Source organism: Gracilinanus agilis, chromosome 2 (assembly GCF_016433145.1).
Source record: "Gracilinanus agilis isolate LMUSP501 chromosome 2, AgileGrace, whole genome shotgun sequence".
Classification (NCBI taxonomy): Eukaryota; Metazoa; Chordata; class Mammalia; order Didelphimorphia; family Didelphidae; genus Gracilinanus; species Gracilinanus agilis.
In genome coordinates this window covers 33,801,218-33,825,655 of record NC_058131.1, presented here as the reverse complement: position 1 = coordinate 33,825,655, position 24,438 = coordinate 33,801,218, and the positions used below count along the sequence as shown (strand labels likewise).

The following is a 24,438-nucleotide window of genomic DNA, read 5'->3' as shown; positions in this document are numbered from 1 at the left end:
GTAGTAAGCTAATCAACTCTCTACCTCTCCATCATTTCCCTGTCTTTACTCGCTACTTTGATGTAATAAAGCTACTAAAGCTACTAGCAGCCTCATGATTTAATTTTAAATACTACCATTTGGAGACCACAAAGATTTGATGAGTACTCTCATTTTCTTCACTTTTTACTCTCTAAACTATCCTTAAGTCAGTTTATTAGTAGCTAAGTCTGGAGTTCAGAATTGTCACTTCTCTAAGTTTGTAGAGTGGTTTAGAAGGGGTTTAGAAGCCCCTTCTACTGATAAGATGCACTGCTGCTGCCTCCCAGCCACTGCTGATTCCCCAAAAGTCCTGCACAGACAGGTGAGATGAATCCCTTTTCCCTTTAACCATCTCAGGGCTGAACAGCGACTGAGAACAACTGAGTAGAGCCCCCACCCATCACTTTACTGCTGCCTGGGAAGCTGGGTTTTTAGCAACAGTCAGTCGGCAGGCACAGGGCTCCAGCTGATGAGACCTGGTGAGACACTTCCAGCTAGAAAATTAGGGTGTCTGCATTTTTTAACACCATTTTTTCCTTCCTTGTCTTTAGAACACCCCACCCTCTAGCCCTGTGAGATCCTAACCCCTAGCCAGTACACACTAGGGTAACCATCTGCAGACAAGAAGTAGAACTGTAGGCAATTTAATAATTAAATTTAAAAATAAATAGGTGACAGAGGATGGTGCTAGAGAGCATGGCCCACATTGGGAAAGTGCAGCTTCCTGCTGATCTAAAACGGCTTCTGTTCCCAGAGAGCATTACCAGGTTCGCACGGCTCAGTTTCAGAATGATTTCATTTAGTACCGTTCCTGGGTACTCCAAAACAGTGGAAAGATAGCTTGATTAATCTCAAGGTTCAGAAGGAAAATCCATCTCTCTAAGCCCCCCTTACCATCTAAGCCTACCCAGTCTCTACCTCACCCTGTCCACCCTTGCTCTTGCCCTCATTTAGTATTAGTAGGAACATCCCTTAGGAGGAAAAGGCCTTTAATTGAATTGTCTGTGATTACTCCTGTTTGGCTTGTTGTTTGGGTTGCAGTGGGGTGGGTGGGAGGAGGGCGGCAAGGAGTGGTAGGGGCAGGGGGCAGAGTGGTAGGTGCAGGGGGAGAGATGGGAAGGGGAGGGGAGGGGCTCTGGAGCAGAGGAGGAAGAGGCAGGGCGAAGTGCGATTGAGCAGGAGCTGAAGAAGGGAGGAGGCAGACAAGGAGTGTAAGGGTTGGGGGGAGGTAGGATGGGGGCTGGGCCAGTAGGAGAAGGGGAGGAGGCAGGGGAGGCAGAGGGAGAAGTTGAGTCAGGGCAAGAGCAAGGGTAGACAGGGTGAGGAACATCCAAAGCAGAAAGATGATTTAAAAAAAAAAAAACCCTCTCAGTTTATGGATAGGCTTATTGAGCTGGGAGGCAGATATGTAGACCTAGAGAGTTGATTTGTCTCACCTTGATTGACAGGGGAAGACAGCTGGAGACCTCGGAATGTTTGCAGAGGAGGTTAGGAGGCAGTTGGCCTGAGGAAAAAGAGCCCTCACAGCCAGAGGGGGTCTTTGGTCCTGGAGGCTCAGGTCTTTGGTCTTTGAGCTTGACCAATGACCCTCTCTGAATCTCCCTAGATCTTTAGTCATTTGACTCATCATTAGCTATTAGGGATCTGGGCCCCGGAGGTGAAGGGAGGAAGAGAGGTATAAGAAGAAGAGGGTGGATTTCCTGAGGGATTTCTTCCTAAAGGCTGAATAGGCTGATATCACAAATTGATACTAAGAAAGCTGAGAGAGGTCATCAGTATCTGTAGCAACTGAACAGATTGCCCTCTGATTTGGCAGTGGTCAAGCTGAACCAGAGGAGCATGAAACCACTAGCAGCAGCTTACTGAAACAACAGCCTACAGTCCTGAGGGATTATTGATATAGCTATAGTGACAGGGTCTCCTAACCCCAATCCGTTCCTGATTATTCCTTTCCCTATTTTAACATCTATAGATAAAGTTTATTTAAGTACCTTCCTGAGTAGTCATTAAATCATGACCCTTGGGGAGGGAGCAACACAATCAGATAAAAACGTTATCCAAGGCTAATAGAGCCCAATATTAATTATCAATCCAACCCCAGGTGGGACCTGAAAGAGTTATCCATCTATCAGACCATTAAGGGTCCTGCCTGGGCACTGTTATATTTAGAAACTAAGGTGACTCAGTGGGTGTTTCTCAGTCACCAGCAACCTAGGGGAATACAAGGCACAGCTACCCTAACCAATATCCCCCAGGATCATAGCAGTATTCAGAAGAGTCCCTAATATTTTTTTTATTGAGCTGGGAGGCAGATCTGTAGATCTAGATCTTTCTAGGGAAAGAGATGTTAGACAAATCAGGAGACAATTTGTAAAAAACAGTTGTAAGGTGGTTAAGAACTATTTTAGGACTAACTGCCCAAACTGGGCTAATATGGATCTTGAGGAATTTAAACGAGTGACAGATTTCATTTTTGATGGACATGAAAAGAAAGATGAAGAGAACACTGACTTAGTGGAGAAATTAATGAAGAGAATAGAGGCATTAACTGAAAAAGTTGAAAAAGCAACTGCAAATCAGGGAGTGGCCATAGCAGGAATCCATGAAGCAACCACCAATATGTTATTTTTGTGGAAGGGTGGGTCATGTAATTATGAACTGTAGGAAGAGGAATCAGGAAAATAGAAATAGAAACTTGAGGAATAATGACAATAATAGGAACTCATTTAGGAATAGTAATTCGAATGAGGCAAATCACAACTCACACTGAAACATCCAATATGGGGTTTGTCCTCACTGTACTCAGTGAGGCAACCCCCCTCAGTATGGGGGACCCCAGAGGCATGACAAAAGGAATTTAGATGAATGATTGTACTTGGGAGAAGGGACCTCAAAGAGTCTGGAGGTGATTTTAAGCCTTTTCAGACTCCATTGCCTTATTGATGTTAACTATTTCAGTCTGTTCCCCTCCCCATAGTGAAGAAGTCTCTGTAAAACAATTTTAAATATAAGGTGTATGTAATTTCCTGGTGACTGCTTCAACAGCTATTAAAATTGGAGAACAGGACTCTTGTATTTATTGCTCACATGTAAAATGGGTACCTTCTATTGATGCTGATTGACTGTATCCTGTCACATGCAATTGTCTTTATTTGTACCTTCCTCCTATGACTGGACTGGAGATAATATCATTATAAAAGTCCGTGGACAAGTTAGACACTGTTTTTGTTGACACATTGAATTCCTGAATTTCTTTTACTTTTTATCATTTTTTTCTTTTTATTTGCAATAGGACATTTTTTTTCTTATTTTTTCTACTTGAAGTACATGGCATCAGTATTAATGTCTTTTTTATTTTTATTAAAACCCTTACCTTCTGTCTTTGAGTAAATAATGTGTATTGGCTCCAAGGCAGAAGAGTGGTAAGGGTAGGCAATGGGGGACAAGTGACTTGCCCAGGGTCACACAGCTGGGAAGTGTCTGAGGCCAGATTTGAACCTAGGACCTCCTGTCTCTAGGCCTGGCTCTCAATCCACTGAGCTACCCAGCTGCCCCGTCTTTTTTATTTTGAAGGACAAGTTTACAATATCTATTAGCCCTAATACCAATGCATTTAGACTATGGAAACCTGCCACTGATTATTAAGTATTATGGGACTTTTACTAAAAATTGTGTCTGATTTCAGAAGAAGGGATCACAAAAGAGCCACTGTACAATGCCAAGAAGCACAAGGTCAAGGAGACCAACAATCCCTGTGGGATTGATGAGAGTCTGTGACAAAACAGAGGACTTGTTTTGAGGTCCAAGGAAGCAGCTGTTTGACAACTTCAGATGCAGGACTTCCCCGTATCAGATTTCCTACAAGTACCTTAGTTTGGCTTTCATTTTGGCTCCCCTATCCCTGAGATTGAAGATAAAATCAGTTCAGGGAATCATACTTCCCTTTTACCTCAGAATCTAGTCCCTTCCCTTTTCTAGTATGGCAATTTTCTGTAGTCCTGGCTGCGGATGGGTAAGTGCAATATTGCTACATTTGTTCTGCAGGCTTATAGGACATAAATCACTTTGGGCCTTGCTGGAGATTCAAGGACCTATTATGGGTTTATTCTTTTTTACTCATAATTTTATGCACAAAAGATTTTGATATATATTTTTTTTCACTAGAATTTAATTTTTTCTCTTCTGTTTGGGGTGTGTGTGTGTGTATGGTTTTCTTTTGACAATTGATTCATATACCCCATAATTCAGCCATGTATCCCTGGGTGATTCTGATGTTGGTCAACACTCTCCTCGGGGGGGTGCGATTTTACAATTATCCTAAAATCCAAGGTTTAAAATCTTTTGGAGAAATTTGAGGAAAAGAAACTCGTCAACACTGAATCAAGAAAACAGATCTTTTGGAGAAGGTACTATATAAGGATGCCTCTGGAAACCACACACTACATCAAAAGATCCAGAGTGAACTTTGGGATACAATGAACTGAACTGAATGGAGTTGAACATATTTATTCAAAATGTAAACTCTTATGCCAAAGAGGAATGTTCCATAATTGGCTTTCTGTCAATGTGTCTATCAATCATTGTTTCTTATTTTCTTTCTATTTCCCTCTTATCCCCAAATTATTGTAATTCCCTCTAGGTAAAGTGCAATATTCTATACACCTCTAGTAAGAGAATCTTTAGAGGTATAAGCTGGCTATTTGAAATGATTCATTGGAGAAACTAGGCATGTTAATCTCCCCAAACCCTCAAATGGGGAGATTTCAACATGCTTGTCTCCCAATAGAATCACAGGAGGGATTGTGAGAAGGGAACTCCTCCCCCCATTATGCTGCTTTATTTTGATGTAATCAATCAGGGAGGTTGTTTACCATTGAGATGTGTAGGGATAGACAGGCCCTGAGAGAAAGGAAGTTGTGTAATGCAGGGTCTTGCATTGCAATATTAGCCTAGGCTAAACTGTCAGTTACCCTGGATGGAATCTTGCTGATGGCATGCGCCATGGTACAGGTGTCAACTGGCAGTGGGGCTGAGACTATAAAAGCCCCTGCAAACCCAACCTTGGGTTGTTTTCCCTCGACTTCACCCTGATCACCTATTTATCCCTGACCTTCCCCCTTGGGCCCCGGGTGGTGGAATCGTGGGTAGGAAAATAGGATAGCCTAGATCTTAGGACTTTCCTTAAGAGCAACCCAACTACATTCATTTCCGTTCCAACTGATTAGCTACAGGATCAAATAAATTACCAACCCAGAGACCATTTAGCTCTGGCTGAGACCTTCTTAGGACCTTAGCCAGCACCAGTCAGCTGACCACCCAGGGTAACTGACAGCTTAGCCTAGGCTAATATTGCAATGCAAGACCCTACAGATTGATTTGAAACCAATGAGACTGGAAACTGATCCCAGTGCCAGGCAAATTAAGGAACTATAATTGGTTCTTGAGATATGATGTAGGAGAGCTAGTGGATGGAGAAAATTGCTTATAAGCTGAGACCAAGAAGACTCTTCTCACAGTCTCTCCTGTTCTAGCTGGAGATCAGAACCCTGTTGGTGGCGAGCTTCATTCCATTAGAATGACACATAGGGTGGTAGGCTAGGCAACTCTACTTCTTTTGTACATTTCCCTCTTTACTATCACTACTTTTGATGTAATAACACTACTAATTGCCTCATAATTTAAGTTATAATTCTAAGATAGAAGGTAAGGTTTTAATTAAAAGACATTGCTCCCACTGACAATTTCTTTAACAAAGAAAATACACAGGTCTCATTCTCCAGTCAGTCATCATTCAGGTGTTCCTCTCTTCAACCCCTCCCCCCAACAAAAAAAAGTGCTTAGGACAGAATACTCTCTTGATGCAAATATTGAAATTTTGCAAGTTTTCCTTATGGTCAGTGAAGGCCGTGGAAGGTATCTGAACATTTTGAGCGAGCTTTTAAACTGTTTTATGAAGACTAATCTGGCAGTGACACTAGGAGCCATGGGAAAAAGAGCCCAGGTAAGAAGCTATTAAAGAGCTCAGGGGAAAAAGAAGGGTGCAACCTGGGATTGTGGAAGATGTGATGATATGAGAGCAATGTCAGTGCTTGGTGATTGCCTGGTGAACTTGGGCAAACCCAAATAAGATCATCTAGGCCTCGTGACTTTCTGTAAATGGCACCTAGTGTCATAGGGCCAAAGAGAGGACTCCCCAAGGCATCTGTAGCAATCAGCAGGCCAGAATGTTCGACTGAATTTAATAAGTCTTACCTAAATGCTTCCTCATCATCCAGGGTTCTCCTCCCTCCAATGGTGTAGATTGCCACCCATCCAGTGCTCTGGAGCTTGTACTTAAGCACAAGATGGGAGGAACCTGCAAGAGCTAATGGTGGTGAGCGTATTGTTCTCTTTGTACTCTGATTGATATGAATCATAAGATCATTGATCAAAGGACTCCCAGGAATCCTGAGTCAAACTGCAGGATATGCCAATAAGCTTTTAAGACGGAAGGGAGCCTCGACGCCATCCTGTTCACTGCTTTCCCCCCACAACCTTCTCCTTTGTACAGACGAGGAATGAGGCCAAGTGGCTCAGTGAATTGGGAGCCTGGCCTAGTTATAGGGAGTCCTGGGTTTAAATCTGGCCTCAGACACTTCCTAGCCACGTGATCCTGGGCAAGTCACTTCACCCCCATTGCCTGCCCTTACTATGGAAAGGCAGCTAGTACATTTATGACGTCTGAAGTGGAGTTTTTATGTGAGAGGCCAAATATATTGGAACCAATACACCGGCATTCTAGGCTGGAAGGTAGATGCCCCAACAATGAAAGGGCAAGATCCCGGGCAACTCAGATAGGGTCAGAAAGCTAGAATTTGAATCCAGGTAAATCCTCTGACTCAAAATCCATTGTTTTGTTCTACAATTGTACATTGGCTTTTTAAGAGTCCCACCAAGGTGTAGATCTTACTCTAAGCCATTGACTAACAGAACTAAGGCAGACTAGCCTGGGGGCAGGGGGAGCTTAACAGCTCTTCAGACACTTGTGGCTATTAACTTAGAAAGAGTGATTAACTTTGCTGGTCCCAAAGAGCAAACCTCAGAGCAGTGGGTAGAAGGTACAGGGACACAGATTTTTGGCTTGATTAATGGGAAAACTTTCTAACCAATGAGACTTTTCCTAAATCTAAATCTGGGAAAGTAGTGAGTCCCCCTTCCCAAAAGTCTTTAGACAAAGGCTGCATGTGAGCCCCTTTCCAGGTAATTGTAGGTTGACCCTGGAGGGCGCTTGCAGCTCTGGGAAAGAGGAAGACAGTCAAGAGAAAATGTTTTAGGAGGGTCAGGAGGCCATGGAGGCCTTTCCTAATGATGGTCTTTGGTACAAAGGCTCTGAGGTGGTACGAGGCATTAAGGAAGATAGCTGTTATGACTAAGGGCTGCCCTCTGCTGTGGATGGAGGGGGCAGCACCACCTCTTAAGTTTTATACATAAAATGGGAAGCAAACTCATGGAAAGCCTGGCCATGCCGGGGATGGCAACTTCATCCATCAGCCTTGTTCACGGGGCTTCTCTCTCCTGGGTGGATTGCAGCTCTCTCCTACCTGTCTTAGTGCCCTCTCAGATTGCATTTCAGATCTAGAAAATGTGCCAGCTAGCTGCCTTTCAGTAGTCTCTGGGCACAAAGAAGTCACCCACCTGAAGATACATCCATTTCCTAAATGATGTCTTTGTTGCATTTGTTTTGGCAATAGGTTTGTAGCCTTCCACCTGCCAGGTCCTTCACGGCTGGCTGGGTCACCCACTATTTTGATGCTTCGGTGATCATGGCCCCCCATCATCCCTCAGAAAGCTGGGATTGTGCTGGAGCAGTTCACTACATCATTTCTGAGATGCTATCCCTCCTCCCATCCAGCTTGGGACCCTGGTACCTTACCCATCCAAACACACTCAGATCTCTGAGGAGGTGGCATGTCCCAATAGCGTATCAGGGAATTGTTGACAGCTTAGACTTGTAGCAGGGAGGACCCAAATGAAACTAGTGCCAATCTGCTGTAGGCCCTCATTGCTACTGCATGACCGTCCAGCTACTTTTGAGTTCCTGAGCAAGATGTAGGTTTTAGGGGGAGCCTGGCAGAAAAACCCATCAAGTTTCAGCAAAGCAGGCTGTGGTCCAGGTTCTGACCTGGGTTTTGTGGGACAGCTGGTGTTCTCCGAGAGGTTGGAAAGGGCACCTGTGGGTACTGTTTAGTGCAATTTAAGTCTTTATCCTCATTCCAAAATCCAGCCTCATTACTATAACACATAATATATAATATTACAGATATATAAAACGTATATAAAGTATATATTTGTCCCCCAAATACAGTCATCTTGGGGGGGGGGAAAGCAAGCCTTTCTTGGGCAGGACAAGGGGTGTCTCACAGCTGGCAGTCAGTGAAGGGGGGGGACCCCAGCAGTCACCCCAAGGAGGGTGGCCAGGGGCAAGGCGAATTAAGGAACCAGTTCTCCTGGTAGGAAGCATCTAGGGACATTTTTTGTCTGATTTCACCTCATTCTCTCTGTGATGCCAAGGGTAGATGCACATGAACTTAACAGCATTTACTCACAAAGCCAGTCTGACCAGTGCGTGACCAGAGGCAGCCTGACTCCTGGATGCAAGGCCAGCAATGAGGGACAGCCTCGGCCACACAGTATACAAGGGGTCTTTTGGAAAGTGTGAGTTTGTGTGGTCTGAGCCTGAGGAATCAATCCTTGGACATTGGCCTTCCCATCCTCACTCTAACACAAGTGCCTTCCCAGCCTCCCCTCCTTCCAGGAGCCACAAGTGAGCACGATGGGTTTGGGAGGAGCATCTTTATTCCTGTAGCCCCTACCACCACCATCACTGCCCTATCCGGCTTCAGATGCACCGGGGAGCAAAGTCCTTCATCGGCCCTCACTCGCTGTCGCTGCTGCTGTTGCTGCCGCTGTCGCTGCTCTCGCTGTCGCTGGTTGTCACAGAAAGGGCTTCTAGGGCTTTTCTGTAGGAAAACCAAGTTTTAGGCATTCTCTCTCTCCTGGGGGCTTCCCAATCCCTACAATGAGGTGTGATCTGTCTTTTAACACAGTGACAGATGCCAGCACTCTTCACTTTCAGACCAAAGGAAAGGAGCCTTGGGCAGTGGATTCAGGATCTTCCAGGTATACCTGTCTACCACCACCCAGTGCTGCCTCAAATGTGTATTAAAATGGAATCTGCTTTGTTTATTCAATAAAAAATGGATCTTAAATGAGACATGGGTGGAAGGAAGATATGAGGGGATTTTGTAAAAATAAGATACCAATAAAAATGTATTGAAAATTGACCAAATAACAAAGGGATCCCAGGGTGATCATCTATCTACAGGTTTCCTTGCCCTCATTTTCTTCTAGCCTCTGTAGCTGGAATTCCTGACTCCCCCCTAAGATTCCAAGACTAATCCCGCTGCTAAGCACACAGCCAGGAAGGCAGCTCCATCAGCCCATCTACTCTATCACAGGCTTCCATTGGCCTTTACTGATAAGATTACAGGATTTAGTGACAGAAAGGATTGTCACTGATCTAGCTGTTTCTGCGTGGTGACATCTGTCCCCTAAGGCCTCACCTTCCAGAATAAAGTGTCATTCCCATTCTGTAGAGGAGAAAATGAAGCTCAAAGGGAGTACTTGAGCTTGTGTAGGAATAGAGCCCTCAGTCCTCTTGATTCCAACCCAGAGCTTTTCCCACTTGAGTTCTCCATCTGGTCCCTAGCAGTGCTCTCCCTGCGGCAGGGGCTCAATAACTAATATTCACCGGACTTGGAGAAGAAAGGAGGAGAGGAACCTCTTACTTCTGTTCCTCGGAGACTTCGAAATCAGCCAGCACCCTCTGGGTGAGGGGCTCACAAATGGCTAAGCTCAACGCATGGGCCAATTCTACCAAGTGTACAGCCTGGGCAGAATTGTGGCATTCCTTTGCACTGTCCATGAATTCATTCATCAGCTCAGTTCTGAAAGAGAAATCCAATGGGAACTGTGCTCATGCCCATCACTCCCACCCACCCAAGATGGCAGAAAGTCCCTGCAGGATGGGGCAGCAGATTGCTGGAACTCACCGGGGGATTTTGTTTTGCTTCTTGAAATACTCCAACATTTGCCTGTGTGAGAGAAGATGATAGTTCCTTTAGGGCTGGGACAACTACTGCTTCCATTCCTCCCAGGCTTTCACAAAGGGGATCCCTAAATAATGCTCAATGGGTATTCCCACATTGCCTGACAGATGGGGATGGAGTGATAGTTAAATAGACCAAAGATACTCTAGTTCTGTCCTGAGAAACAGAAAGGGGAAGAGAAGGGTTCTAAAAGGAATCAGAATAGCTTGTGTATTCAAGAATTGACCAACACTTGTGAAGCTCCTCCTCTATGCTCTAAAGCAGTAGAACTAAAGGAGCGGTGTAGACTCCTGTCTATTGTCTGAGGATGAATAATGGGAGAATCACTGCTTACTTATTTTGAAATAAAATTCCCAAAGGCCTCATTGCCTCCAACAACACGCTAGGCTAGTGGGCTGAGCTTGCAGCAGAATTGGGTTAAAGTGCAAACTCCCAGATAACACTGCACTTGGAGAGGCTCCAGGGATCAGGGCCTCCTTCTGAGCTTCCCTCAAGCCTCATCAGGCAGCCCCGTTATGTGCAGTGCTGCAGCCACACTCATGGACACAAGGCTCAGATTTAGGCACCAGTCTCATGTAAGTGCTCCCCATCGACCTGCCACATGCAGGAGGGCAGAGACACACATACATTCAGCTCCCATGATTCAGCTGAGGTCCGTACCCCTGCGCCAATCATCATAGCCTCTGTGGATAGGCAAGACTATAAGAGCTCCATCTGCCCCATCTGAGCAGGGACATAAAACCTCACAGGGATGCAGACAGACCCACTGATGGCCAACCCAACTGGTTAACATACAAGGCTGTGTTTGGGAAAAGCTGGAGTAGGGTCTGGACATAAGACACAGCACTGATCCCTCACTGGAAAAAAGTGATGAATGACAGGCCTGGAGATGGGAGGTCCTGGGTTCAAATCTGGCTTCAAACACTTTCTAGCTGGGTGACCTCCACTGCCTAGCCCCAGAGGAGGGGGGTGGGGTATTTTAAAAATAAGTTAAGAGCATAGCATAGTATAGAAGACACGGGTTTAAATCCCACTTTGGAGACTTACTTACCGAGCCTTAGTCTCGGACGATATTCTAAGAGACGGAGGAGGTGATGGGGGTACTGCCAGTGTGCGCTAGCTAGCTAAGGTGGCAAGCCCCCAAGTCTTGGGTCAGACACAAATGCCAAACATGGGGTAAATGACCCCCAAGTGCCAGCATGAGAGGAACCACTCTCCTGAAAACAAAATGCTCCCAGCCCAGCCTGCCCTCGAGCCCCATCTCGCAGTGACAGAGGGGAGAGCTCTGAACACTGGCGCATGCCAGGATGATCCTCACCAGGCCTCCCGGGTCCTGCCCCCTCGAAGGAGGAGGAGGGTGATACAGTTCATGGGGGCAGAGGGCCACTCTGATACCAGCTTGCTCCCGTCTTCATTTTCGTATGCAGATTTAATATCAGCAGCACAGTTGGCAAATGCTTCCTGGACCTGAGAACAAATGGTCATTAGCACAACTGCCACATGGGCTTTGCACTCACTGCTATGAGACATTCCTGGGACTGTGAGGCACTTGCTTCCAAGCACTCTGGGAAGGCAATATCCTCACTGTACAGAGGAAGAAACTGAGGCAGGGAATGAGGAAGCACCATGAGAACCCCAAGGTCCACTGGCTTTAAAACTGGTTGCCCCCTGAATGTGGTCCTGTGGCGAGGGAAGCTGGGCATCCCTGGGCCACTCTGTTCTCCTGGTGGGGAGCAAGGCTCTCGATTCCTCTGCCTTCCTGTGTGGACACACAGGATCACCCTGACCTTGGGGAGTGCAGGGCCTGTAGGGCCGACAAAGGGTCTCTTCCATTGTCCTACCTCCGGAGGATGCTTCTCTCTGGCCATCAGCTCCAGGATCTCCTCCCTCACATTATTCCATTTACTCAGACCAAATTCTTTGCAATCTTGGAACAAGACACAAGTAGAAATGAAAATGTTGCTAGAGTGACTGCCTCCCCTGTCAAAGCAGAATTGCTGGCCAGATCCCACCACTTCTGTTTTTTGGGTGAGAGAAAGTGCCAAAGTAGCAAGTTCAGTTAGATAACCCTCTCCTCTTGCCCATAAGTTCCCAGAAAAAAAAAAGGGGAAGCGTGTTGGAAATGAAGAAGCTAAATACCTGCCACTTCCCCTTGCTCCTAGAGGAAACGAGGAACACATGCTGCGACCCTGGTATTTGGCAGAAGGCTTTTGGACAAAGCACCCACCTGCCTTGCTCTGGCTGCCCTGTGATCAGCCTTGAGAGCTAAGACGCTGGCCTCATCCAGTAAACCAACCAGATACTGGTGATGACAATAATAGCAATACTATTAATGACAACAATTATATCTAGTACCTATTATGGGCTGAGCACAGTGCTAAATGCTTTACATGTTAAATAATCTGATCCTTACAACAACTCTGAGAAAGAGGAGTTGTTAGTATTATTCCTATTTTGTAGATGAGGAAACTGAGGCAGGTGGAGGCCGAGATGGAATTAGAATTAGGGTTAGTGTCCAAAGTCATATTTTAACTCTGCGTTTAGGCCTGCAGCTTTACACTGCACCAAGGAATTGCCACAATACTTTGCCAACTTTGGGGGGTGAGATGGTTAGGGAATATGCTAAGATTCTGGCACTGTAAGAACCCTCAGATATCATCTAATCAAACTCCATCACTTTAACTGAAATAAGTGTTTGTGGTATTTTTTAAACCCTTAACTTCTGTGTATTGGCTCCTAGGTAGAAGAGTGGTAAGGATGGGCAATGGGGGTCAAGTGACTTGCCCAGGGTCACACAGCTGAGAAGTGTCTGAGGCCAGATTTGAACCTAGGACCTCCTGTCTCTAGGTCTGACTCTCAATCCACTGAGCTACCCAGCTGCCCCCTAACTCCATCACTTTAAAGGAGGAGACCAAAGCCCAGAGGAGTTCAATGGCTTATCTAAGAAACCCTACCAATGGCTGGAGAACTCTGGAGTAGGTGGGGAGTCCCAGTGGCTACTGCTTACCCTTCCAGATCTCAGGGATCATCTCTAATCGATTCCCCACATCCAGGGCCTGGAGAAGATTCAGAATGAGGTAGGAGTGGGGAAAGCAGACCTGGAAAAGAGGAACATGCCTTCACATTCCAAGAGATCAGGTGCTTAGACACCAAGGCATCTTCAAAAGACGAGACAAAACTTCTTACAGAAGGAATCAGCTCCTTGTACCACTTCAGAGTGACATCAATTTGCTCCATGAGGCACAACAAGCTGAAGAACTTCTGACTGCAGAAGAGAACAAAGCTTTGTCAAGACTAAACACATTTTTCTAGGCCTTGGAGCCATTCAACCAGGCTCAAACTCAGGGTCCCAGCTCTGACCACAGCCATTTGAAGCTGCCAGGTCACTGCATGTTATCCTGGGACAACTGTGTGAGGTACGTGCTGGGCTCACTGAACCTGGGACTAGCCTGACTGTTCTCACCATCAGGGTAGGCCCCCCTGCATCTCAAAGGGGAGGAGGCCCCAGAAGCCCTGGGTGCTATATGGGAATACTTTCTACAACAGTCCCAAGAAGTGGGTCCAAATACCTTCTGCACAAAGGAAGACCTTAGGGAATGGGGGAATTCACCAATTACTAAGGCAGCTGATTTCACATTTTTAGACCTTAAGTTCAGTCTCTTTCCTACTCAACATCTGCATGATGAATGGCTTCTGAGCCCTCCCTGAGTCCAGCTAAATGTGAAACATTCCAATTCTTCTATGATATGCCCACACTATGGACAGACAGGTTCTGGCACGACCAAAGCTTTCCTAAAATAAAACACTAGAACCAGACAAACTCTAGGGCAGTGATGGGCAAACTACAGTGGGCCAGATGTGGCCCCCTGAAATGTTCTGTCTGGTGGCATAACATTCTTCCTAATCTGACGAATACAATGAGTAGGATACAACACAATGAAACTTTGAAAGAGTTGCCTTAGAAACAGACTGACAGATGAGCATTTCCTTTCCTTTGGCCCCTCTTTAAAGTTTGCCCATCACTGGTCTAGAGGAATTCTAACCAATGTTCTCCTCCTCCCATGACCTCCAGTCAAGTATTTTGCTATTTTGGTATACAGTGCCTGCACCCCCTTGCTACCTCTTTAATCATCTTGCCTTTGATGCATCCCATTTTCTGGGTTTCTGGTGGGGAGAACAGTCTGTGACCCCAACCTGTCTAGTCATGCGGGCCCAGAAGCAAATGCATGAATAAAGAAAACACCATCAATGCTAGTGTTTGTTTCTCCCAACTTACTAATAGAAGAGACTTTGAAAGGGATCCCCAATCAGCTTCCAATTGTCGCCTGTCCTTACAAGGCCATGGACTTGGTAGGCAAGGTCAAGGTCTTTCAGCATGAAGCACTGTAGAGGAGAGAAGGGGAATGAATGAGTGTGAGCCGCAGGGAAATCTCCACCTCCCCAATGGCTGGGAATGGGGACAGAACCGCATGGTTGCACTTGTAGCCTGGGGGAGCCCCAGTGAATTCATCTTTACTGCTGAGGGGTGTGGAGGTCACCATCTCCCTCCTGAAGCCAGGTTAGACCTGAGCTTTTCCAGATGGGACACAACTGGTCTCACATCAGAATCAAGGACTGCCTAGCCAGGACAATCTGCCAGACTCTAACCTTCAGAATCGGAAACTCAATCCAGTTTGGAAGAAAGAGGGGGCAGCTAAATGGTTTAATGGATAGAGCAAGGCCTGGAGGTGAAAGGCCCTGGTCTCAAATCTGGCCTCTGACACTTTCAATGTGACTGTGGGCAAGTCACATACCCCCATTGCCTAGCCCTTCTGCCTTAAGATTTTAAGACAGAAGGTAAGGGTTTAAAAAACAAAGTATGGAAGAAAGAACAGCAATGGAATGGGAAACAAAGGGTAGGAAAGGTGGAAAGCACAGTGGAAGCTAGTTTTGAGCCTGATTTAGAGATGGAGAACAGTGTCTCCTTGAAAACAGGAAACTAGCACGAAATACACTTACCACCTTCATAGCGGATGGAAAAAACTTGTCTGAAAGGAAACGCAAAGGTTGTATTAACACCTAGTTAGCAGAGATGAAGCAGCTTCAAATTTTTTTTTTTAAGTTTTCTTTGACAAAAAGACATAAAAGAATCTAGTGAAAAGCAGCATAAGCTGTAGTCCATATTAATCAGTTTATTAAAGATAATTCTGCCCTAGTGATCATGATCTCAGACAAAGCAAAAATAGCCATAATTAAAAGAGATGAGGGAAATTTGCTTTAAATCTAAAGTAATACAATCTTATAGCAAGTTTCTCTGATAAAGGCCTCATTTCTCAAATATATGGAAAGGAGTAAATTTATAAAAATAAAAGCCATTTCTTCAATAGATTAAGTTTGTCAAAGGATATGAACATGTAGTTTTTAAAAGAAGTAATCAAAACTAGTCAGATGATAAAAGGCCCTAAATCACAACTGATCAGAGAAGAGCAAATTACCATAACACTGAGGTACTACTTCATACCTATCAGAAATAACATGAGGGAAAATGGGAAGATTAATAAACTGCTGGTGTTGTGAACTGGTTCAACTATTCTGCAGAACAATTTGGAACTATATACCAAGAACTATAAAACTGTATTCCCTACCCTTTGACTCAGCAACATCACTACCAAGTCTGTACTCCAAAGAGATCAAAGAAAAAGAAGGACTCATTTGTACAAAAATATTTATAACAGCTGTTTTTGTGCTGGCACACGACCATGATGGAGAACTATTATGTTGTAAGAAAGGATGAGCAGGATGGTTTCAGAAAAACCTGGGAAGATTTAAATGAAATGAGTCAAAGAGAAGTGAATAGAACCAGGTGATCATTGTGCACAGTAATAGCAATGTCGTAATGATGATCAAGGGTGAAAGACTTAGCTAGCTACTCTCTTGAGACAATTCCAGTAGGCTCAGGATGAAAAAATGCTCTCCACCTCCAGAGAGAGAAATGATGAATTCTTGAGTGCAAAGTGAAGTTTAATTTTCTTGCCTTTAAAAAGAATGTATTTGGTGACATAGCTAATATGGAAACATTTTACATAATTTCACATATGTAAATGATATATACTGTTTGCCTTCTCAGGGTCTGTGGGAGGAGCGAGAGGGAGAGAATCTGAAACTCAATTTAAAAAGAAAATGCTACAAATAAACAATACCTACATTAAAAAAATCAATCCCATCACAATAGAATTTGTTCAAGTGAAATGTTCCAGAAGTGTCTTCACAAACATTGTTAGCTTGGTGGAGTGTAATCCCAAATCCTTTCCTTGATCTCCCAAAGTCCTTTAAATATTCATGAAGAGGCCATCTGACACATTCAAGGTACTCACCATCATCCAGGTCCTGTGCACATAACTTCTTCCCTTTGAGCTCTCTCAAGATATCAGCGATCTGACTAGGGGAGATTTTGACAGATGGGCCTGCAGAACAAGTGAACAAGAACATCTTTGAAGAACTTTGGTTTGTCTCTCCAACCTTGAGGAACCAATTAAAATGGGAAGCATTCCTACTTCTTTCATCTTAAAGAATTATGAATTTAATAAACATAAAAAAGTAATTTCAACACACAAAGGAAAACATAAAGGAAACTGTATACAACTTTGTGGACTTGTTATGTAGTTTTGCCTTTCCCCCTTCTATATATAGATATTTTGGGGTTTAATTAAAATGTCACATGGTAATTCCAACAGTGTCCTCCTTGTTTGTGCCCCCTTGTGAAGTTCCTTTTGTTGTCCTGGGTATTTTTATAATTAATATTTCTTTTTTATTAAAACAATTACTATTCTCCTCTAGCCTCCGAAAAAAAAGAAAAGCCATTTCTTGTAACAAATATTAAAAAAAAATCTGAACCCCACCAGATAACATCTGCTTCATTCTGTACTATTCTAGTCTATTACCTGCTGGCTACAAGGTGGGACTCACGATTCACTGAGTTGGTTTCCTGGAGTTTGTAACCATGTTGAATGGTTCTTAGATTGTTCACGCTCTCCTTGACAATATTGTAATCATTATATAAATTGTTCTGGATATGCTCACTTCCTTACTCTATCCATTCATACATCCTCCCCAAGTTTCTTTGGATCTATCCCTAGCATTTCTTGTACTGCAGTCAAATCCTATTAATACGCAACAATTGTAACTCTGCCAATTGACAAGTACCCACTTAGTCTCTCATTGTTACTAATTTGCCGGCAACAATTGCTTTCTTTTATCATTTCTATTTGGAACATTTTTCAAATGATTGTTGATAACCTGACTTCCTTCTTTTGAGATTGTGTATTTATATCCTTTGACCATTGTTCTGCTGAGGAATAGTTCTTATATATTTGAATTAGTTCTCTATAAACTCTTATACATGAAAAATTTATCTGAGAAACTTACCACAAAGACCTCCCCTCCCCTTCTAATGTAATTTCCTTTTTTAAAAATCTGTACCTTCCACCTAAGAATCAATACTATTTTTGGTTCCGTTGAGTTCAATTAGTTATTAATTAGTTATCTAGCATAATTAGAAGTAGAGATTAGTATCAGAGAAAAAATTTTTTTCTTGTCCCCTTCTAAGGCATGTTCAGGAAAAAATCATGGTGGTCACTTTAAGGAAGGTTTGGGTTGTGTGAAGGTAGTAGGTAGTTGGAGAGCTGGCTGGAGACTTTGCTCTGACTGTTACTTATTTCGGTTAAAGTGAACTTTGAGAAGTTGTGTGTGTGTGTGTGGGGGGGGGGGGGAAAGAGAAAGAGAGAGAGAGAGAGAGACAGACAGACAGACAGACAGAGAAACAGCAATGAGATCTGACACCCTGCTGGGAAGAGTCAGAGGAGGCCCGTGATTTGTCATATCTAGACAGTTAGTTGAGACAACTTGTGCATTTTGATAAATAATTTAAAGAGGTTAATAATGTTTGAAGTTTATATATTAGAATAATATATATAGATAGAATTGGGTCTTAAGATATTTAAGAATAGTTTCAAGGAGGTTCACCTTTGGTGAACAAGAAGCAAATCTTTGAGGATTTAGATTGGAGGGTTATATTTAGAAATCTTAGAATTAGGAAGAGTTTTCAGACTTTATTCATACCTCCTTTATCCTGTCTGTTTATACTCATAGTTAATAAGGAGTAAGTGTTGGATTAAACTGTGTTCAGCAAATTCATCAACCATCTACAACTAGGTTACCCTAATAGCTTAAGCCTATCTTGATAAGGATCAATCAGCTATCAATATAAAACCCAAACTAGATCAATATTACTAATAACAGTTCCAAGGCAGAAGAGTGGTAAGGGCTAAGCAATGGGGGTTAAGTGACTTGTCCAGGGTCACACAGCCAAGAAGTATCTGAGGCCAGATCTGAACCTAGGCCTGGTTCTCACCTGTTTCCTTTCTAACTGCAATGACCTTTGTCTAGAAACCTTTCCATTCTAGTGGATAAAAACTGTCTATCATCACGTCTCTTGTTTGATCAAGAATGATAAAAAATGATGCTCTGTCCATCTGGACTCAGGAATCTCATCTGGTATACTGACCATGTTTCTCTTTTTTTACCCAGTACTAGCAGGAACATACTGCCTTGTAATTTATGTCGAGATCTGATATTGCTAGGCCTCCTTCTCACTTTTTTTTTTTTTTTAATGATTTCCCTTGAGATTCTAGGTCTTTTTTGTTCATAAACATTTTTTTCTTCAGGTTCTACAAAGTAATCCTTTGGTACTCTGATTGGAAGGGCACTGTGAGAATCAGGGAGGACTATTTTCATCAAATTGGCACAAGACCTGACAATAAGCACTTAATCTCTCTCCAATGATTTGGGTCTATCTCTAATGCTATAAGATTTTTGTAGTTACATCCATATATTTTGGCTATTCTGTAATTATGATGAATGGAATTTCTTTTTCTATCTCCTTCCTGCTTGGTTTTGTTAGTAATGTACAATAAGCTGATACTTTTTTTTGGTGGGTTATACGATCCCATTTTACTGGCCATTGTTTCAATTAATTTTTTAGTTTACTTTCTAGTGTTCTCTAAGTAAACCTTGTCACCTGCAACAAGGGGATAATTCTGTTTCTTTTTTGCCTAGCTTATCCTTTCAATTTCTTGTCTTACTGCTATAGCAAGCATTTTTGGTGACAGTGGCCAGCCTGTCTGTACCCTGATCTTTCTGTAAGGACCACAAGCAATACTCTAACTTATAGCTTAACACTCCACACAGCCTAGTACTGCTCTGGGCAGCATATAATAGGACCAGAAGGAATTAATCCTCTCCAGAGGCGCCTAAAATATTATTCTATGGAACTCAAAGTGAAAATCTCTCCAGAAAAAGCTATTTTAGATGAAGGTCTAAAATGATAATTCATATGCAAGTATAGTCACGAAACTATTTACATCTTTTGGCTGATGATATCATTACTGGGCATATACCCTAAGGAGGTCAAAGACAGGAATAAAGGTTAGTCTCTCTATCTCTCGTCTACTCACTCTAAACTTAAACTAGATGATGGAAAATGTGGATCCAAATGTTAGCAAATAGTCTGACACTCACACAGGGCTCAAGAAGTAACCACACCCTCAGAAGCCCACTGTGTGTGTTTAATTATTGTTTGTATATTTATGCCATTTTTTAAAGTTATATTCCTACAGAGATAATATAAGGTCATACATACCTACTTTGTAAAATATCTCAAGAATATAGTGATATGTTGCAAGTGAAGGTTCTCAAAGTTGCCAGGAAGGGAATAAAAAAAAGAATAAAGATTAAGTTGTAATAGCTTACATTTATAGAACACTTTACACTTTACAAGATGTTCTCATAGCCATTGGTGGTCACATGACTTGCTCTTGGCCATATAGCAAGTAAAAGGGAGAGAGACTCTCAGTTTCCAGCCTATCATTCTTTCCCAAATACTCACTGCTTCCTAGTCAGAAAGCCAAGGCTATATTAGCATATATACACCATGAAGTTGGGATACAGGTAAATCTTAACTGTCAGATAAATATGTACTAACAATTATAGAAAGAGTCCTATTTTCTGGTCTTTTAAATTAAAATCTGGGGAAGGAGCTCTGGTCAATATGAATATTCTGACTGCAAATCTAAAGCTATTAAAAGGGTCAAAATTAACGAGTTGTTCTACACACAACACAATACTGATATTTTAACATCTTCCTGAGTAGTACAGCGTGACAGACAATATTCACTGATCATAGGTAATAATTAGAGAGGCAAAGTTCACTGGCCCGTCCTATGGTTGTTTCTTTTCAGACATGAACACTTGGCTGACACTCTCTCTAGTTCAGTTCCATGCCCAAAGAGCTTTAAGCACGATGAGAAAGTTAGAATCTCTTCTGGCCAAAGTGACCAACTAAGGAATGATTGAATCACTAGAGCATTTTAAATAAGAATTTCTCAGTGATTTCTAATGTACTCAAAGAGACCTCTGAACCTGTTTATCCTAGCTCCTGAAATAACCTGCAGACACGATGGTAAGGGAAGGTGGGCCCTGGGAGCCTGACCCTTGGGCATTTCTCTTCCAGGCTTGACTTGTGATTTCACTAGTATAGAGCCCCTGATGAAGAATGGCAATCAACAATGCAGACCCTAGTCTGCTCTAAACCTTTAGACTCTTGATGGGGCAGCAGAGTCATTGAGGAGGGAAACATCAGAAGCAAGTCTTCCAGATTCTTGAGCTACCACACCATTCTGCCTCACATATATACATATATATGTATTCATACACGTAAAACCCTTATCTTCCATCTTAGAATCAATACCATGCATTGCTTCTAAGGCAGAAGAGCAATAAAGGTTAGGAAATGGGGGGGGGGGGGGGGGAAGTGATTTTCTCAGGGTCACACGGTCAAGACGTATCTGAGGCCACATTTGAACAGGATCTCCCATCTCTGGGTCCGGCTTTTAATCCACTGAGCCACCTAGCTACCCCTCAATTAATATTTCTTAATTGCGGTAAGTCAAAACCAAAAATGAATATACAGGATGCAAAACCAGAACTGGTTGCCCAGGTCCATTCTATGTCCTAAATCGGATCCCCACTTACCTATCTCGAGGGCTTTCATTTCACACAGGGTCTGTAAGGCAGGAATTTTCCCAAAGGAACCCATTTTCCTAAGGGTTCGAAGAATGGCATTAAATGTCTGAAGATTTGGTTTCACCTTTTGTTCAATCATCTGCTTCAACAAATCCTAGTGGAATAAAGATAAAAAATTCTTCCAATGAGATAGTGCAGTTCTAGGTTCAAGTATATATACCTAGCGGGGGGATGGCCTTGGGGGATGAGTCTATAAGCTGTGAAGCCAAATTTATCTCCTTTTATTAAAACTGGATTTTGATTAGTCTAAGAATGGTTTACTTTCTTTTGGCATTCTCTTTTCACCTATCCCAAAATTTGTCAGCTAAGTGACCACCTCTCAAATTTGGCATTCCACCCGTTACCAGAATCTGGCAAGAAGCTTTGGCCATGCTCACGAATCCTCTTTACAGGCTGCTTTCTCCCTTGACTGCCAACTATGCAGGAAGCACCAGCCATAGAGCCTCCATACAGCATCCCTTTCAAGAAAGGGAAACACGAGTAGGCTATTTTTCCATTTCTATAATGTCCAGGTTGGTACATGTTCAATCATTCAATGTCTTGAGAGGAAAACTAACTCGGCATTTTTGAATTACATAACAACCACCATGTCACTATCTTTTTCTCATTTGCAATGGAATTCATTATTACAAGTTAAAAAATGGAAATGGTTATTTTCAGGTTGGCTAGTTTCTCATATAATAAGCTGTTAAAAGATGAAAGAACTTTACCAATATAAGATTCCATTTTTCTTCATATCTATCTCTCACTGAGGCCGATGCTTCAATCAGTGCATTGAACGTATGAACATCAGCTGCAAAGGTAGAAAAAAATATTTGGGAAGTATAAAAGGGGTGGGGTGGGGCCTGATGGAGGAAGAAACAAAGTGTCTTGAGAACACCCTTCTAGGCTAATGACCACATGCCAGTTAAAAGAAAGAGGTCAAGCCTTAGATACTCTTGCCCCAAGAGAAGAGGAGGCCGCCCAGGGACTGAGCTAAGATTTAATGGCTCAGTCTGGCAGCCTAGCATTTCTATCAGATGCCTAGAACATTCCAGGTTCTGTGCTCTGTGCTGGAAACAAGGACAAGGCAGCTTCTCAAAGCACTCACCGCTGAGCCGGTTGTTCAGTAAATCTGTGTACGTCTTAAACGCCTTCTCACAGGCTTGATACTAGAACAGGGCAGAGAAAGGGAAGCCTGGTAAACAGGAGAGAATGTACCAAGGGAAAGGAGAACAAGGAGATGCCCCATGGGCCAGGGCCTACCTTGACCATTCCTCGGATCATTGTGCAATAGGAATGTGCATTTTTCTCTGGCATTAGATTGAAAATTCTTTCAGCATTGTTGTTTGTTCTAGATTAAAGAGGAAATGGCATATCAAGAGGCTGCAAACAGCAGCTGAACCAAACAAATCCAGGACAGCCCTCTCTCGAGCTGCCTTTGGGGCACCCTCAACAGTCCCCGAAACTTCACGTCAGGCCCTCGGTTGGCAATGTTTCAGGTGTGCTACAGGTCTCTACTCAACATGAAGCTCTCCAAGGGAAGTGGCACAGTACAGAAGAAAGGGTACTAGACTTGGATTCTGGTTCTGATGCAGACCAACTCTGTGACTATGGAGCCACCCTGCACTGCAGTTTTCTTATCAGATGGGGATGATGCTACTTACATCAACCTTCCCAAAACAGCTATTGGGGGAAAAAGTGCTCTGGAACTCTGGCCCCCAGTGCATTCTGACTTGTCTGAGGGCAGGATGGTGACCCACAGGAGGGAGCCTTGGTCTGCACACTCAGGCCCTCTCTTTCCATGCGTTTGGGTAAGTGGCACTGACCAGTACCAATGAAGCTCCTCTCAGTCAACACACAAGCTCAGGTCCAGGCAGATACTATTGTCCCCTGGTTCTGAGTGGAGACTGTACAGTGAATAGCGGCCAGCACTGAACAATGCATGTGCATAGTTAAGACCAAGGCCCAAAAAACTCTCCCAGAGAAAGGGAGGGGCTTCAGAAAAGTCAGTGATACTGCTGTCATGGACAAATAATAAAGACACAGTAGGAGTGGAATTACAGGGTTTTTTTCCTCCCAAAAAGAGAGGAAAAAAAAAAAAAAAAAAAAAAAAAAAAAAAAAGGGAAAATGTGCTCCAGTCAGATCACTCATCTGTTTGGAGATGAGCACCTACCATGGATCAGGCAGCCTCCAAAATGCATTCTGAAGGGCCCTTTTAGAAATCTGCAGGGTAGTACCTCTTGGTAGAGATCCTCTGACTCTTCAGTCCCCCATACTTTGCCACATCCCAAGATTCCCCCCACCCCCAAACACAACTGCCAGAGGCCACACACCCACCTCCAGGTAATCCCAGACTGTGCCACTGCTTTCCGTCTCCACCCCTTCTTTGTCAGCTTTTCTTGTGCCTCCTCCTGAAATGATCCCCAAAAGAACCCTGCAGGTTACCGCCGATACTGAAAATGAGCCCAGGCCTGGGGTAGAAGGACTATGTGCACCAGCCCCTCAGTCACAAGACCAGTGCTGAGCCTTGAACCTCCTCTCCTGTTAGAGATCTAAAACATCTGTGTTTCCTTCCCTAGAATTTGTGAGTAAAACCCAAATGAAGTGATCCTCTCTCCTCCATGAATAAGCTTCCTTCACTGTCCTTCCTAAATATATGATTATCCTAAAAGGATCTCCCCAGCTAATGCACTGGATAACACTTGGGGGCTAAATAGGACATGGCAGGCCCCACCCACCAGCAGACTAGCAAGGAGAGAAAGAAATGGAAAGTGGGAGAGGTAGAGCAAAGGGCAGAAAACCCTCCTGCTTCAGCAGGCTGGCTATCCAGGGAGCTGCCATGGCCAAGATGTCCTGGGCATGCGGCAAGCTCTTGCTTATGAGGCAGAAGCCAAGAGAAGGTATGCCCTGAAGATGGTGCAGAGAGGTCGTAGCTGAGAACAACTCGGTATGGCCAAAGGAAAAGAACAAACACATGCTGAATGAGCAGAAAAGAGGCAGACTGAATCAGCTTTCTGCACCCCAAACTGCCTGCCTGTAGTTTGTATCCGGATAGGGCCTTATATCAAGACACCAAACAGTCTAAGTGTTGTTACTCCTAAAAGAAAATATAAAAAAAAGTATCATATCCAAAAGACCAAAAGTATATTCTCTTCTTTCTCAGTTATG

The 24,438-nt window shown here is 43.5% G+C and overlaps 1 protein-coding gene and 1 non-coding gene across 2 annotated transcripts in view; both read right to left on the bottom strand.

The window, feature by feature from the left end:
- Positions 1 to 8,838: 8,838 nt before the first annotated feature.
- PTCD3 (pentatricopeptide repeat domain 3) overlaps positions 8,839 to 24,438 on the bottom strand; it is a 30,036-nt gene continuing 14,436 nt past the window's right edge. Inside the window, exons 9-24 of the mRNA XM_044663060.1 lie at positions 23,608 to 23,681; positions 22,533 to 22,620; positions 22,378 to 22,438; positions 21,998 to 22,080; positions 21,237 to 21,381; positions 19,846 to 19,896; positions 16,523 to 16,612; positions 15,168 to 15,196; positions 14,446 to 14,552; positions 13,356 to 13,434; positions 13,177 to 13,267; positions 12,011 to 12,096; positions 11,488 to 11,636; positions 10,113 to 10,154; positions 9,849 to 10,007; positions 8,839 to 9,020 (exon numbers count right to left, since the gene is read on the bottom strand). Of these exons, the coding sequence (XP_044518995.1) occupies positions 8,936 to 9,020; positions 9,849 to 10,007; positions 10,113 to 10,154; positions 11,488 to 11,636; positions 12,011 to 12,096; positions 13,177 to 13,267; positions 13,356 to 13,434; positions 14,446 to 14,552; positions 15,168 to 15,196; positions 16,523 to 16,612; positions 19,846 to 19,896; positions 21,237 to 21,381; positions 21,998 to 22,080; positions 22,378 to 22,438; positions 22,533 to 22,620; positions 23,608 to 23,681 (1,419 nt within the window). The 3' untranslated portion in view covers positions 8,839 to 8,935. The remainder of the gene's footprint in view (positions 9,021 to 9,848; positions 10,008 to 10,112; positions 10,155 to 11,487; positions 11,637 to 12,010; positions 12,097 to 13,176; positions 13,268 to 13,355; positions 13,435 to 14,445; positions 14,553 to 15,167; positions 15,197 to 16,522; positions 16,613 to 19,845; positions 19,897 to 21,236; positions 21,382 to 21,997; positions 22,081 to 22,377; positions 22,439 to 22,532; positions 22,621 to 23,607; positions 23,682 to 24,438) is intronic.
- On the bottom strand, positions 10,717 to 10,853 carry LOC123238526. The gene has a single exon (XR_006505686.1). It is a non-coding gene; the product is annotated as a small nucleolar RNA SNORD94 (small nucleolar RNA).